The sequence below is a fragment of the Anser brachyrhynchus genome (assembly GCF_964034855.1).
Source record: "Anser brachyrhynchus genome assembly, chromosome: 25".
NCBI lineage: Eukaryota > Metazoa > Chordata > Aves > Anseriformes > Anatidae > Anser > Anser brachyrhynchus.
In genome coordinates this window covers 6,594,095-6,609,860 of record NC_137718.1, presented here as the reverse complement: position 1 = coordinate 6,609,860, position 15,766 = coordinate 6,594,095, and the positions used below count along the sequence as shown (strand labels likewise).

The 15,766-nt window shown below is 51.7% G+C and overlaps 1 protein-coding gene and 1 long non-coding RNA gene across 11 annotated transcripts in view; one reads left to right on the top strand and one right to left on the bottom strand.

Annotated features, from left to right (window-relative positions):
* The window catches only part of LOC308182609, a 40,719-nt gene that overhangs the window by 21,067 nt on the left and 3,886 nt on the right, over positions 1-15,766 (top strand). The window lies entirely within an intron of this gene.
* Positions 3,929-15,766, bottom strand: part of ARHGAP32 (Rho GTPase activating protein 32) — a 262,127-nt gene continuing 250,289 nt past the window's right edge. For all 10 annotated transcript variants that reach the window (XM_080567501.1, XM_080567509.1, XM_080567507.1 and 7 more), the window contains 4 exons: positions 14,764-14,838; positions 13,298-14,152; positions 11,718-12,640; positions 3,929-10,807 (listed from right to left, as the gene is read on the bottom strand). In XM_080567501.1, coding sequence (XP_080423627.1) covers positions 8,555-10,807; positions 11,718-12,640; positions 13,298-14,152; positions 14,764-14,838 — 4,106 coding nt within the window. In that variant the 3' untranslated portion in view covers positions 3,929-8,554. The remainder of the gene's footprint in view (positions 10,808-11,717; positions 12,641-13,297; positions 14,153-14,763; positions 14,839-15,766) is intronic.

Genomic DNA, 15,766 nt, shown 5'->3' with positions numbered 1-15,766 from the left:
TTTTTTTTTCTGCGGTGCTGGGGAGGCAGTGGGTGGTGTAACAGGGAAGATATTGGGTCACTATGAGCAGAGCAATTGCATACACAGGGCTGAGACTGCTCAGGAACCTCTCCCCTCCTTCCCGAGTGCAGGCGGCCTCTCCTCGCTCTGCGGCCTGCAGAAGGGCACTGGGGTGCTGGGCCGTGTGTGTGTCTGAGACGAGCACCGGGGTGTTATGTGGTAAAGCAGGAGCTGCTGGCACGATTCTGCTGCTCGATGGGTGTCTCTTGGCACAGACTGGGAAGAACTCTGGTCCCTTTGTAGCAAAACAACCTCCTCAGACCGGGAGCCACAGCCGCTGTATTGCTGGCGGAGGCCTTGAGCCAGCAGGGAGGGAAATCCACAGCGAGATGTAAGGACAAGACAGATCAGACACCAGCTCTGCCACGAGGCTGGAGGAGGCCTGTGCTGGCAGAGAGGGGTTTCCAGCCAGGTGATAAGGCAGATACTGTAAGCGAAGCCAAATCTCGGCTGCCAGTTAGGATCAAGAAGTGCAGACGGGATGTCTGAAGTGAAGGGTGTCTGCCTGGGGGCCAAGGGCTGGCTTTTGTCCCCTGGGACAAGCAGGGGTCAGTGGCTCTGGTCTTTCAGGGTCAAGATGCTTGTGACAGAGTTAAGGCAATTTTAACTGAACCGTGCACTGCAGCAAGTCTCCCCCTGCTTGCCACAGGATGGCCTGCTCCCTACTTACTGGATGCTGTTTGCAGGTTGCCCGGCAAACAACCCTTTCGTGCTCTGCAGCTTGGTGGTTTGAGGATGGGGTGGGACGGATGAGAGGCCAAAGCTGCCTCTCTGCAGTGCTGCTGCGTGCCGGAGCCTGCAGTGCCCCAGGTTTGTGCGGGGGCTCGGTGACGAGGTTCCCTCAGGACACCCCAGCCCTGCAGCATTAAGCCAGGACAGGTTTCATTTCTGGGTCCTGTTCCTCCCTGGTTGTTGGGATCTGGGGGCTGCCCGCACAGCAGATATCTATCAGCAGTGTGCATCGCTGTGTCGTGTCTGTGTACAGCGCAAAAAGCCTGAGGGGTCCCCTGCTGCAGCTGGGCTGAGCGCTATTACCCGTGGCTGGGTGGGCAGACAGGGCTGGGGGCTAGCAGGGGAGGCTGAAACGTTTGGGGTGGTTGCGAGGCTTCAAGAGCCAAAGTCACAGCTTGGAAGGAGAGCCCTGCTGTAGGCTGAAGAACTTTTGTTTTAAAAGTGGTGTCAGCTGTGTCCCTGGACTGACCGGAGGGCTTTGTCCCACTGTGTGTGTGCACCTAACTGCCCAGAGAGGATAAATACATATATGTGTGTGTGTACATATATATAATATATATGTATGTATTTTTGGGGGGGGGAAGGGGAGTGGTTGTGGAGGAGTAGGCTGGAGATCACTGGGGCAGGGAGCGTGCCGGGGGATTTGTGTGTCCCTCCCTCGTCAAGCCCTGCTGGCGAGGGGCAGGAGCAGCCTCCCCGGTCGGAGGCTTCGTGCCTCCTGAGCTCACGTTTTGGGGCTCTCCTCCTGCTCCGTGTGGACCCGGCGGATGGATGTTGCCTGCAGCAGGTGCTCAGCCCTCATTAACGTGGGGATGAGAGGCCGAGGCCTGGCTCATGCCCGCTCCTGTGCTGGGAAGTGAGGCTCAACAAGTGGCACCCTGCGTGCCGCCGTCTGCACATGCGGCTTCAGAGCCTCTTGCAGCCGCACGAGCGTTGCTCTGACAGATGTTGGACTTGGTGCTTGTGGCCGGGGGGGGTCTTCTGGGTGCATAATCTGATAATTAATTGTAGCAGGGCGTCCTTGCCAGCTGGAGGATGAGGGAGGGACTGAGCAGCACTGCATCTTCCCTGCCTCTCCAGCCTCAGCTGTTGCTGCTGGATGACTCTTTGAGCATTGAATTCCTCTTTTACCAGCGCATCTGATGATAAGCAAATGCACTGCAGTGTTCCTCTGGGGACGGAGTCCTTGAACAGCTGACGGCTCCTCTGAAAAGCAGCAGTGAACTGCCTAGGTCTGCAGTTTGCCTTCCAGCTTGGCAAGCGGGCTCCGAGCACTGCTCCTGAGCAGCGACAGCTCGGCCCTCCCGGCCGGGCGCTGGGGATGCAGCGTGCGTGCTGCTGGGGAGCTGGGTGGTCACAGCATCTTGGGGGGGAAACAAACCAAAAAAACCCAGCCCTAGGTACCAGGAGTTGGGGACCCGGACAGAAACTACTAGAACGAAGCGCAATCCTTTCAAATGGTCTAAAAAGTTGGCTTTTAGCGGTAAATGTGATTTAACAGTGCCGCCTGGTGGAAGCACCTGGGGGAAACCAGCCCTCTTCCCCCATCTGCTCTGCTCTCTGTGGAAACCTCAGGCACGGGGCTGCTGCTCGGGAGCGGCTGTGGAGAAGCCCCGGGTGTCGCCAGCTTTTGTTCTGTTTTTCTTACGGTGGTGCGAGGAGGAAGGCGGCTGTGCAGCTGGGAAATGCTCCCAGCAGTGCCTGTACGCACTGAGTCCTCCCTGGGTGTGAGCTGAAAGGCCCAGCTCGTGCCTTCCTAGCTCGCTGTGCTGGTGGGAGGATTGCTCCAGGCCATGTCCTTGCTGGCTGGGCAAGCACAGCCAGAACAAGGAGGGAGGCCACGCTCCTGGGGCACTGGGGTCAGAGCTCTGCTGTGCCCTTACTCACCAAACTGAGATCTTCGGGCACGGATTTGGTCCTGGCCCGATCTTTTTCATCATCACTACACTGATGCAGCAGACCCGTTGTGCTGCCGCAACCACCTGAGCTGAAGTGAGAATTTGTGCAGTGGCCTTCAGAAGCCTCGAGCTTTTTGTTTGCTAACTCCCCCTGCCCTTTGCTGGTCTCAAGGACAACGTCAGAGTCGGGGGCATTAACAGCTGGCCCTTCACCAGGCACCTATGGGGGTGGCGGAGAGCGAGCCTGCAGCGTGTGGAAGCCAGGCTGCGTCCCCTCCGAGGCTGGACGTGGCAGCAGTGGCTCTGAGGGTGCCCAGCAGAGGAAAAACTCGCTGCCTGCTGCTTTCAGCACGGCTGTGCAGTAGAGGTACTGCTCGTACCGAAGCGCAGCGTGGTACTGCTTTGTGTGGCCACCTTTCCGAGGCCCCCTAGCCCAGATGTTAAAAACCAGAGGTGGTGGCTTGCTCAGCTTGCCGGTGGGACCTCTCCTGCAAGGACAGGGGTGGTCAGCTGAAGGACGGGGCTGAGCGTGAGCTACACGTGCACCTGGATTGTGAAGCGAGGCTTCGTGCGTGGATGAGGCTACGAGAAGGGGCTGAGGAGACAGCTCGCAGGAGCCCCAATACCCCTGTGTGCTCCCACAGAACAACTCTGGGCTTGCTGCCCCCGGAGAGGACGGTTAGGTTGGGTTTTATTGCCGGCAGCACTTCTAAATTACATAGCATTTACTGGCTGAAAATACTCCTGAAAGTCCTTCCCTCAATGTTAAAAGCACAGCTCCCTTTAATCATCTTTTGCTGTTAATTAACTGTGCACAAACTGTGTGGCACCTCGCATCCCCCCGCGGGCTCTGAAGGCCACGGTGGCCGGTGCCATCTGTTAGTGGCAGCTTCACCAGCCCTGCGCCTGCTGGGCGAGGGCTGAGCTATTTCTGCCTGCCCTGGCAGGTGGGGTGAGAAGAAAGGGAGACAAAAAAAGCCCAGGGTGGTTTATTTTTTGTTAGGAGCAGTCGTGGCCACAGGTGGAGCTGGGCAGATAAGCGGTGGTAGGGTCCTACGGTGAGCAATTCTGTGATAGCTTTGCAAATGAATACAAAGTCACCGTGTCCTTTGTCTTCAGAGGGCCTTGCCCTGTCCCTCCAAAGCATGGCTCTGAACTGCTTTTCTATTATTATTAATTAACAATACAGTATAAAAATAATAATGAGGCAGAGGCACAAATACACAAACACGAAGGAATAGTTTTTTAACCTGGCTTGATTAATGCTGTCAAGTTGTACATCTGAGTGTGAGCTCAGTGGGACTGTTGCTTTTGTTTAATACCACAAGACACTTCAGTCTGGATTGTTGCATTACAGTACAAATAAAAAACAGAAACAAAACCACATCTGCATCATACAAGGTGAGAAGAATATGAGAATTCTAAATATTTACAGAGGAGGGCAGTGGGGAAACCACAAAAAATATTTACATAAAAATACATGAGCTCGTCGGCATATACATTTTACACCAGTTCACAAAAAAAAGACACTATATAAATTAAAGTGAAGGGATCTCCAAAGGTAACCCAAGACTTTCTGGGACGTTTCTCTCATGCGGCTCAGGGAAAGAAAAACCAAGTCTTCTACAGCAGGAAAATGAACTGCAAAACAACCCTTTTCTCCCACCCCCCCACCCTCCCAACAAACTGGACGAGGCAAGACTGCACACAAAGGTATTCTGGCGTACGTTTGTTTAAACCAGACCATGCCTTTCAACACTGGGTTTCCGTAGCACGAGGTTCTGGGAAAAGAGGTGCATGCCTAAGCCGCCTTTAACAAAAGAAAGTAAAACTACTTCTCATCCAGATTTCCTAACACGTAACACATCACTTCGGTCAATGCCCTGTCGACGTACTGAGGAACGGCAAAGTACACGTGAGGTTCTGTCCCTTCTGGGGTTAAAGAGGAACAGCGTGTTTTCAGGTTGGTTTTGGTTTTGTGTAGCAACTTACTACCACTGTGCAATCCTTGCTGACCCCTTTCAAACGATGAGCATAAAATGAGGATCTCTGGAAAGACACAGGCACAACGTTGTGGGTCTTTTGTCACATCTGCATATAGATTTCACCTGATAAGTTTTGTTAAAAATTAGAAATTAATGCTTTACTTAAGACTTTATAGGGGGCTAGGTCCTCATTACTCACCTAATGTCTGCACTCCCCCTTCGCCAAGAAAGGTCTCCTGTGGGTCACGCATTCTGCTCCAAGGTGGAGGTGAAAACCAGAGCTGGAGTACGTTATTGGACCCTAACTCTTGCATGCACTAGGAAGAAACTCAGCTGAAAACTTAGGAAGTGGCAAGTTAAGATGTAGCTAGCTTGTGGCAAGTATAAGGGAATTATTTAAAAGCATAGCTGCTTGTCATCTTGCTGGAGATAAGGCTAGGCAATGAATTAATCTGAGCAGAACTGGCCTTGCGATTAGATTTATTTATTTGCCTTGCCATCCCCTTGGTCTCTCCCCTTTCTCTGCTAGGATGCTAAGAACTGAGCTACGAACTTACCTCCAGATCATCCACCTGATTTAGACGTGTGGTGTAACCTCCCTTCCTTGCGCTGATGCACAGTGCCCTTTTGTATAGCTCGGCTGTGATTTTGGAAGGATGTAGCTGGATGTTTTGACTTATCATCAATCAATTAATGAGGATGAAAAAAAAAAAAAACCTCCTTCTCAGGACCATCAGATTAACCACAGCGCAAGAGCAGAGCTGCATAGTTCACTGTATGGCTTCGTGGGGGGTGGAGGCGGGCTGACTGCTGCATCACTGCAGACGGTTGAGCTGTGGTGGGTGGTGACACCAGTGAAAGGTGCTCAGCTGTAGGACTGTCTGGGGAAAGCCGGTACCTGAACCTTGCCTTGTACCTGCGGCCCAACACTGGCACAGAGGGGTTAGCCTGGTTCTCGGAGAGCTTGCAGCCCTGGAAATACGCACCGATGTGGCTGTGCGCAGGGCGGGGAGGACGCTGGGTTAAGTTTTCTGCCGTGCTTCTTTTGAAAATGCTTTTTGCTCTTGAGGGCAGGCTGTTTGGAGCACCCCTCTAGGAGTACAGACGTGTACTTCCAGGAGCTCTTTCTGAAAGGTGCTGAAAGCTTTTGTTCCCATGGGGGCGAGAGGGTGCTCAGCACCTGGCACTTCGCACGATGCTGTGCGTGGAAGAGCCCAGGCTCGGGCAGGTTTCTGGGGAGCAGAAAGTGTCCGGGGATGGCACTTGGTATCTAAAGGGAGATGGTGGCTTTGAGCAGGAACATCCAGAGAGGCATTTACAACAGTGGGGGCCGCGTTCAGCCCCCTGGTAGCGGAAGGATAGTCCTGATTAACGTAAGGCCAAAACGGAGGTTAGGAGAGTTGCTGGGGGGCAGGAGCGGGGAGTTAAGGCTTCCATGGAGAGAGAGGTTTGACCTACAGCTCTCGTTACCTGAATCCCAAATAGCCTGAACCAAACGCGTTGTCCCTGCTTCAACCGGAGCCCTCGGCAGGTACCTGGCAGCTGGGGGGGGCGGGGGGGGGGCTCTGTGCTGCAGCGGCTGAGGACTGGTACCAGTCCTGGGGAAGCACGCGCCTCGCTGGGGAGCGCACGTCCTGAACCCGGCCTCCCTTGGCTCGCTCGTGGCGAGGAAGCGGGATGGGTCAGCCTCTGCCGGGGAGGTAGCACCAGTGGCCTGGCTCACCTAAGGGCCCCTTTCTGTGCATCTTTTTTTTTTCCCATAAAAGAAAACATTACAAAAAGCATTCCCCCACCAAGAAACAAACCCCTCTACCTGGTAATTACTCACGAGGAGGTTACGGTAACCTGAATCACAGTGCGTTTTTTTTTCTTTTTTTCTGACTGCCAGATTTATTTCTGTAACATGTAACAACTCTTCTAAACAAAACACTTAAAACAACAACATTGCACAATAAAATAGGACCATAAGGTACTGTTACTGAAACAGCCCTAGACAAGGCTACAAGAGTAAAAGAAGCAAACAGCTAAAGACTGGTTAGCTACTAGAACCACATTTTCTTTAAGATTTAAAAACCCTAAAATAGCCATGAAACTTTTGTTCAAAAAAAACCCAACAAAAACAACAACCAACCATCTGATAAATCTAGTAAAAGTTCCCTTTAACTTTCACAGCTGTGTGCTAACTGCAGGACCTCCAGATTTTTAATAAAACATCAGAGATTTGAAATGGGTAGAGAAGTTCTTCAACCACATGGAACAGGAATGGCCTTGGTATTTCTCAGTGAGCATTTAAAAAAAGTCCTAAACCTCAAGTATTTCGTGCAAGCCCTGCCTAGTATGAAATGGATGTGCTTTGTAAGGTGGGGTTGTAGTTAGGCTTGGGAAGTCTGGGACTTCTGCTGCACACTGGTGTGCAGCCAGTCTGCACTGGCTGCACACCAGTGGGTGCCTGGCTTCTTTCACAATACGGAAAGCTTTTAAATACCTAGGACAACGTTATTAGTGTATTACAGAGTGCACTGGCCTTCTGTCCCTACTGCTAACTGAATACTGGCGTGCTCTACGCTTGCAACACGGGAGGCAAAACTATTTCACAGCGCACAGACAGCACGTAACTACTCTGCGTGTGCCACGACTTCACAGGGATTCCCTTGCCAACGCAGAACTGAAAGGTTACAAAAAGCTGCGTCCTGCAGGGCCTTCAGTTTGGGGTCACTGGGAGCACTCCCTGATCTAAGAGCTGCAGGGTCTGGCCCTGGGCAAATAGCTGGGCATGCAGGCAACTCAGCACTTACACAGTCATTCCCAGCTAGAAACTTGTGCTCCAATTTACAAGCTGGACGTAACGCTATTAGAAGTGGTTTTTATTATTATGTGTTTTTTTTTTGTTTTTTTGTTTTTTTTTGTAACGAGAGGATGCTGTCTGGCCAGCCTCAACGTGGTATTAAATCTGGACTGTAGATAGCCTAGCAGTATAGGAGGAATCGGCGTGAAATGGGTGTGCTGCTCCCAAGTGTGCGTGCATGTTTTTTTTTTGTTTTCTTTTTTTTGTATTGTTTTTTTCTTTTGCTATGAGAAATGTAGACCTGTGCCCTACTTGGCTTCTATAGCTGGCCTCCGCTTACACTAGAGAAACTTTAATTTGACTTCTTGTAGCCAGAAGCAACTCGTTAAGCAAGCAATTTAAGAAGTGTGCTGTATCGTGAACTTGCTTCAGAGCCTCTTCCACAGGCTGAAGTCAAAACGGGCTCCCACCCACTTCCAAGCAGTCGAAGCAGTGAAGATCCACTATGCCTAAGCACTAATTTTCAAGGGAGAGGCAGGACCTTGGCATTTATCAAGAAGAAAATACTTCGGAAGCCTCCCCCCACCCCCTCGTGCTGCATAACCTCGGCGGGGGTAGAAGAGTGGCTCTGAGGAGTGTCACGGAGACCCTTTCTTGGAAGCTAAGAGTGGGAAGGGCGACACACGGGGCTCACAAGAACAGCAGCATGCACAGTCCATCATGCACAGGACTACGGAGGCATGGTGAGGAAGCGGTGGTAACTGCCAACATCAAATCCAGGGAAGGAAAAACTTCTTTCCCCTTCCCCCTGCCCCCAGCAGCATCTCTTTCAGCTCTGCCCGTCCTCTCTGGCAACATCTGGGCGCCAACAGCCTGCCTTACCATTCCAGTTATCTCAAACTACATGAAAAAGCTATATCTCTACTACATAAAAACAGTGAGTGGTGGGCTGGGGGGGGGGAGGGAGGGCTGAAGGGGGTTTGCTTTGCTCATCGGGGCAGGATTTTTTTTTTTTTCCATCACTGAAAAAATAAAACAGTCCACTGTCCAGCAGGGGCTGCTTAGACTCTATCCCTCCTTCCCCCCACACCAGCTCACTCAACGTGGACCTCTGTTTCGGGCCTCTGCAAACACAGCTCCGTTGGGAGGAAGGCCCCCTGGCCAAGGGCCGTGGCGTAAGTCCTACTGTGCACGTGGGTAAAAGTGGGGGGCACGAACCCCCCTCCTCCAACGTAGCCCCCTCTTTGGTGCTGAGGCATGGTATGGTAATCCTCCAAATTATCGTACTGGGACACCACAGTCATAGTGCTTTGGCGTTTCCCGAGGGTTTGGTACGGGTAGAGGAGGGCAGAGTCCCTCTCCACGGATTCGGGGTGCTGCATCCTGAGGCTGTGGCTCCGTTCAGGCTTGGGCGGCGGTGCCATGGGTGAGGCCACGTGCTCCTCTTCCTTATAGCAGTCTCTGGAGTGTTTCTCCATGGACGTGGTCGGTTTGGCTCGAGACCTTTCCAAATCTGGCCTGTCCTCCGCTAACCTCACCTCCTTGTGGTTCAGTCTCAGGGTATCCTGGTTCGCTGGGATGTACTTCCCGCCCGAGTGCTGGTAACCGACGGGCTCGGAGGGCTCGGGGCCGCCTTTAGGCCTGTAGTCAGGATAAGGGGGCCCGTTTTTGGATTCAGAAGGCTGCCTATGGCTTCCCTCCTGCTGCAAGTGTGTCCTGTGTTCGTTTGTGCTGCTGCCAGGCTCGTGCAGCTTCCTGCTCCGGATGCTGCTCTGCTTCTGTGGAAGGGACGGCTTCTCTGTCGGGCCGTTCCCGTAGGCCCCGTGGTAGTGGGCTCTGTCCAGCTCCGGCTCGGGGTGCTGCATGTAGTAGCGTTCATCCCCCTCGGGTGTAGCTGCTTTGGCGGGGTACCTCCCCTCCTTCCCTTCTGCCACAGTGAGGAGCCCAGTTTTCCCAGGATCGGATTTGCTGCGCAAGTGAATGACATCCAGTCCTCCCAGCTCGTCCTGCAGCAGCGGGGCCACGTTGTCATACTGGGACATCACCGGCCCTTTCACTTTTTGCCGTGTGCGGCTCTCCCGGCGAATTGACTGCATGCGGTACTTCTCCATGTCCTCGAGGTCCCACGACATGTACATGTGCTTGATGTCTGGGGCAGGAGGCACGTCTCTGCTGATAAAGCTGTGCTCTTTGCCAGCCAGGTGGCTGATGAGGCCGCCCCGCGGGTAGGCGGACAAGCCGGGGTAGCGGTACAGGCCTTTGCTTTGCAGCCGCGAGGCGTAGGAGGCAACGTCCCGGCTGGGCAGGGGGTGGAAGGGCCTGGCCCGCACGGTGCTGTAGGGGTCCAGGTCGTAGAAGCTCCCGTCAGCAGTGGTGTAATAAGAAGATCCAGAAGAGCTGGAATAAGGACTGTACCGGTAATGGACTCGCCCGTTCTCAAAGTAAGGCTGCAGCTGAGTTACGTGGTAGTCGGAGTGGGGCTGATATGGCTTGTACTGGTAGAGGGGCCGTGGGCAGTACACGGGCTCGTCGTCCGGAGGCACCTCGGTTCGCGAAATGGGAACGGAGCGGATAGCAGAGGCAGCCGGGGTGGGGACGTGCAGCGACTGAACCCTTCGGATGGTGGGGTAGGGTGGGGCGTCCTCAGCATAGCTGGTGTTACGCAGGCCCGTCGGGCTCACCGAGGACACGAACTCCGTCCGGCTGCGCGGCTTGGAGTGGACAGCTGAGGTGCTTTTTCCTTGGTTTGTGTAGGTGTTGTAGCGAGTGCCTGCAGAAGTGGGTGTCTCAGAGCGAGGAGGATAGGCTTGGTGCTGATCGGGTTTGCTGTGGTAGGAGATGTGAGGAGGAACACTCTCAGGTCTGTACGTATGGATGGAGGTCGGCTTGTGGTGCAGGTAGTTGTCTGGCCCAGAGGGCTCCGGGATGCTCTCTGGCTTGGGATGCGGCACGTAGACGGACTGCAGAGAAGCATGCTTGGGGGGCGGAGGTGGTGGCGGCGGCAGCAGGGCTTCCTCCACAGAGGAGGCCAGCATGGAGGAAGCCAGGAAGGCGTGATAGTTGGAGTTGTTGATAGCATCCGTGTTATTTGAGTGCATGGCAGCAGCGATTTTGCTCTCCAGTGTTCTCACAGGTGGGACAGGGGGTGTAAAGCTGTAGGAGGATTGAGTAGGGACGGACTCGGAACGCAGGTGCAGCGGGGGAGCCCTCGTACTCTCCCGAGGCTTTTCCAAATGGCTCTGGTGGCCTGTGGGCACAGAAGACGAGCAGCGTGTAGTAGAACTGCCTTCTGAGGCAAAAACAGGAGCAGGCTCAGGTGGCTTTTCTGGTGCAGTTGCACCCCAAACCTATAGGGAAGAGACCAGTAGAAGTTAGAGGCAAGCATCCTTCCCCCATTCCGTAGTTACGCTATCACAGATGCTTGTATGGATTAGTTCAGTGTCAGTTATTTTGTGCCTGACTTTCGTTTGCTGTGGAGAGCCAGCACTGCTCACTGTCAAAGGGAAAGATGTGTATGTTCCCTTTCACAGCAAGGGCAGCATGCTGTCTCTGGGGGATGGCAGGTGACTTCCAGGACCTGCCACAAATGGCAGCCGAGGAGCCTGTAAGTGCTCTTATTGCAAATGTCAAACTGCTGAAGGGGAAGGAAGTAGCTGTCTCTACTTTATAGCTTTTATACAGTGGCCAAAGCGTTTTGTTAGGTGGTCTGCTTGTAAATGTACTTGTTTTAATGGAAATACACTTGTGTGTAGCACTTAGCAGCTCAAGTAGAGTAATACAGCTGAAATCCCTTCCATATTACAGTGGCTAAGACAGCCAGCAGGCTGCAGGTGTGCGTGTTTCACGGGCAGCAGATAGCTTGGATTTCTGAACGCACACTTCCATGACTAACCCCCTCACCAGGAATCTGACCTGCTTTATTAAAGGCTGCCGGAAGAGGACATTGTCAGTTACTTGCTTCTGAGCACTTCTGAACCACCATTCCCTGGATCAGTCACCCCACCAAATGCTCTTTTTTTCCTTAAATTTATGAGAGTAGATATACTGGTATGCTCCCTTGCGTTCACTTAAGAAATGTTGTGCTGCATTCCTGTAAGGCTGTGCCTCTGTCGTACACACGCAATTCCCAGTGAGTAACCTGTGAGGAACCCCCTGCCTCTTGCCACTCAGATTTGGGCCAACTCTCCCTGAGCTCAGTCCCCTCCAAACACAGAGCAGCTGTGCACACACATGGCGCTTGCAGATACGTGCACGTACCTGGCTGGAACCACTGGCTGCTTTTGCAGAGGCCGCTGGCACTTGTCCCATTGCTGACTGGTGATCTTGCCTCTGTGGCAGAGCGGGCTGGCTGCCTGCCAGTGTGCGCTGCGCCGCTGTAGCAATGCTGTCTGCCTGAGTTGTGGCTGGGCCAGCGGCGTGTTGGCCTGCTGGCCCGTGGCTAGCCTCAGGTGCTGTTGTCTGGATGGTTGTTAGATACGGCACTGAAGCCAGGGTGCTTTTCTCCCCGGCTGCTACAACAGGAGGAGTCTGAAGTTTGTCATCGGCTGTGCAGGTGGCCGCGAGGTGCTTGTCCCCGGACATGCATGCACGGAGCTGGGGCTTATCTACTGGCAAGTCAGGGGTGGGGGGCTCCCAGTCAGGCGGTGCACCCGGGGTGTGGTGGTGTGCGTGCTCCCAGTCCCCAGCGTGGGACGGGAAGTGATCTTTGTCCCCCGATTTAGCAGGATGGAAGCTGGACTGCTCTTGCTCTGCATCTCTGCTAGCAGGCATGTCCCCAGGCATGCCACTGTGGAGAGGCGGGGGGTCCCGGGTTCCAGGTGCGCCTGACGGCTGGTTCTGCTCCCCGGCTGTGCTGCTACCTTGAAAATCCTGCTCTACTGGTGCGCCAGGCTGGAAGTGAAGTCGGTTCTCAGGCAGACTGGTATACAGGTGGAGCTTGTCTGGAGCACCAGCAGAGAGATGGAGCTTTTCTAGAGCTGTACCAGCTTCAGTCTCTCCATAATTTGTGCTTTCAGAATGAGTATCTCCTGGCCTTTTCTGAGACTGAGCAGATGCTTGCTGTGCGGACTCGGCTAACGCTAGGGCTAGCATGCGCGCTGCATTTTTCGGAGGAGGAGGAGGGATAAGAGACACAGAACTGACGGGAACAGGATCCTGGGGGGAGTCGAGGGCAACTGCTCCTAATGGGGGGAAAATTGAGAGAGAGAGTGATTTTATGTTACCCAATAAGGAGAGTGACCTAACCTTAATGACTACTATAAAAAAAATAGATGCTTTCCACACTTTCACAGTGGCAATTCCTTCTGGTGCGAAATACTGTATCTTCAGTCTTACATGCAAACGCTGCTCAATAGCACAGCAGTTCATCACAAAAAGGAAAAAAAACACAAGAGATTGTCTAAAGGCTCCTCTTGCATTTCTAGAGAGGTAGGAAGTAGGTAGCAGAGAATGAGACACCCTTACACAATTTTGATCATAAGGTTTTGGGCAAGAAGGTCCCTTCTTCAAGTGTTGGCAGATTTTTAATTTAAAAAAGAAAAGTCTTAGATGGTCTATCGGCTGAAATGATTTAGAAGTACATGCTATAGATTTTCATGTATGGCATGATGGGAAAAAAAAGGTGGTATACAAAGTATTATGAAAAAATATCCGAGATTTGTGTGATGTAGGGAGAAGACAGAGGTTAAGATCTTACTGATTTGCACAGCCCTGCAAGAACACTTGTGATCAGAACTGACGGGCAATCCCCTCTCCTAAAAGGCACGCAGAGAAGGACTTTTTTTGAGAGCAGGTCCCCTTTGGAACTTAAAGAAAGAATGGAGGAAAATGCACTGTACCTGGCTGTGTGTGTCCAGTGGGTACAGTCTTATTCTGACTGCTTGACATTGGTCTCTCCCCTTCTTCTGGCAACTCTGGTTTGCCAGCAGCCACTAGCTGGGCATGCTGAAGCTCTTGGTGGGCTCCTTCCCCTGCTCCTGTTTCATTGTTTTTCAGGGGCAAGGACATCTGGGTTGGGGACCTGTTTGTGATTTCAGTGAGGCCAATCCCTTTGCTCCAGCTGGAAGCAGAGGAGTTTCTGGTCGTGATGGGCACTCCTCCAGTTGGTTCTGACATGCGGCTGGGCAGTGCAAAGGAGACAGGTTCTGATGTAGTCAGTGGTGGAGATTTGATGGGCTTTCGCCCCGTCTTGGGTGAGAAGGCATGGGGTTTGCAGGCCTTCTCTTCAGTTGGGCTCAGATCCATAGTAAAGAAGGGACTCATCTTCTCTTGGAAAGGGGAGACTGGCTCAGAGCTTGTGGCGCTGCCTGGTGTCTGGGACTGGCTGCCTGATTCTACATCCTTCTTAAACAGGCTCGGCTTCTCCTTATTTATGCCGACTGACTCCATCAGGGAGGTACTGCTCTCCAGGCACTCAGACTCTGCCTGGGGTGGGCTGCACTGAAAAGACATCGGGTCAAAATCCAGGCTGGCAACTCCAATATCTGGTGGGCTCAGGTCAACGTCTTCAGAAGAGCGAGGAGAAATAAGGGCAGGAACATGGATGATCCCGTCATCTCCATCACTGTCGTGATGGGGAAGGTTGTCATAAGAATTGCAGCGATTCATGTTTCCTAAGAGCTCTCCATTGAAGGAAGCAGACAATGCATCACTACTGGATCTAGGTCTTCTGGGTCGAAACAGTTTAGATTCACCTAGGAATGAGTAGATACACAGGAGTTAGTGTAAAAAGATTTACTGTCCAGGAGGCAATGGCTTGGTGTTGTTTTTAAAGTTGTTTTAAAGCAATGTGCAAGATGCTCACGTGGCAAACTCTAAACAGAAAAATAATGTAGTTAGTGGTAATTGTTAATTAAATGTGTTCAAACTCTTTTAAAGCAGTTACCAGGTCCGACTTGGTCTGAAACTAAGCTGTTTGCAAAAGCAAAACTAGGTTAAGTGTGCTGTAGGCCTAAGACTCCCTCAGAAAGCATTTTCCTTCCTGATGGTGTCTTTTCCACCTTAGAATAGAAAGGAGAGATGGCAAGGAACGAAAGGTAAGTGATGCCAGCTATGCAAAAGCGAGAGCTTTGCTTTTTTACCTTAGAAGGAAAACAAAGATTTGAAGAGCATTTCTCAGATGATACCACTCCCCAACACAGAACGATAAGCTGCTCCATTAATTACTAAGTCCAGCTTTTGCTGGGGGAGGGGGAAGGGGAGGGAAGGAAGAGGATCTGCCCTGTTGAATATCCACAGTCAGTAATATCATATTGCCTTCTTTTAATCCACACACATTGAAAATGAAGGTACAATTTTGTCTTACCATCAACAGCATGCAGAGAGGTAAGCGATTCTTCGCTTTTAGCTGAGCGAAGAGTCCCGCTGTCTCCTCGTCCACCTATGAAAACGCAACCAAGACAGGGAAAAGTTGAATTACAAAGGTGGCTTGCATTTGGTTACATAGTGGTGGCAGGAAGAAGCTGAATGGGCTTCTAGCATCAGTACCACTGTCCTGAAAGTAACACTTGTGCTTTTATTTTTTTTTCTGTTTTCTTTTTATTCCAAAGTCCTTAAAGAAAACCTTTACCGTGGTTGAGTGTTAATACGTTTTACTGTCTAAGGTAGAAGTAGTCCTGTTTTGTGTGGGAGATTGGCCTGGGTGACCTACAGAGGTCCCTTTGAGGCAATGATTGCATACTACTGGGCAAGAAGTGATTACAAAGACTGGGCTGATTTTTGACACTCATTTTACAGACTGGTGAAGAGTAACCTATGAAAATTAACCTACTGCAGGTGACAGGTTGGGAAACGGCTCCCTCCCATGCATACCGTGCCACTACAGACTCTGTTTGGATGTACCTGTGATAATTGGTTGGTTTGGTCAGGACAGCAAATCCCTTAGAATGGGGAAGAAAGTAACATTTACACAGCTGGTTTTACAAGCACTAAACAAGTACAACTAAAATGCTCCAGGAAGACAGTCATATAATGTGTTTATTACCCTGAAGACTAAAGGTTATAATTTGAAAATGGCACCAGGGAAAAGATGGGACAAAAGTCCTCACCGGCCCATATTTAGGAATTTGTGGTGTGTTTCACTGCAAAAATGCATAGTTGCTATTTTTAAAGAGACAGAAAATTATATATATAAGGGTTGAGAAGTCAGAGACTACATAGAGGAGGCTACAAAAAGTTGTTGGATGCCTTCTTTCGCTTTCTGGGAGAATACGTTTGTGGAAAAGTGCCTTTAAGCCTAGTTTAAATGTGTCATCCGAGAACAGCAAATGGAGCCAGAAATATATTCTTATTTCACGATAAGAGTGTCA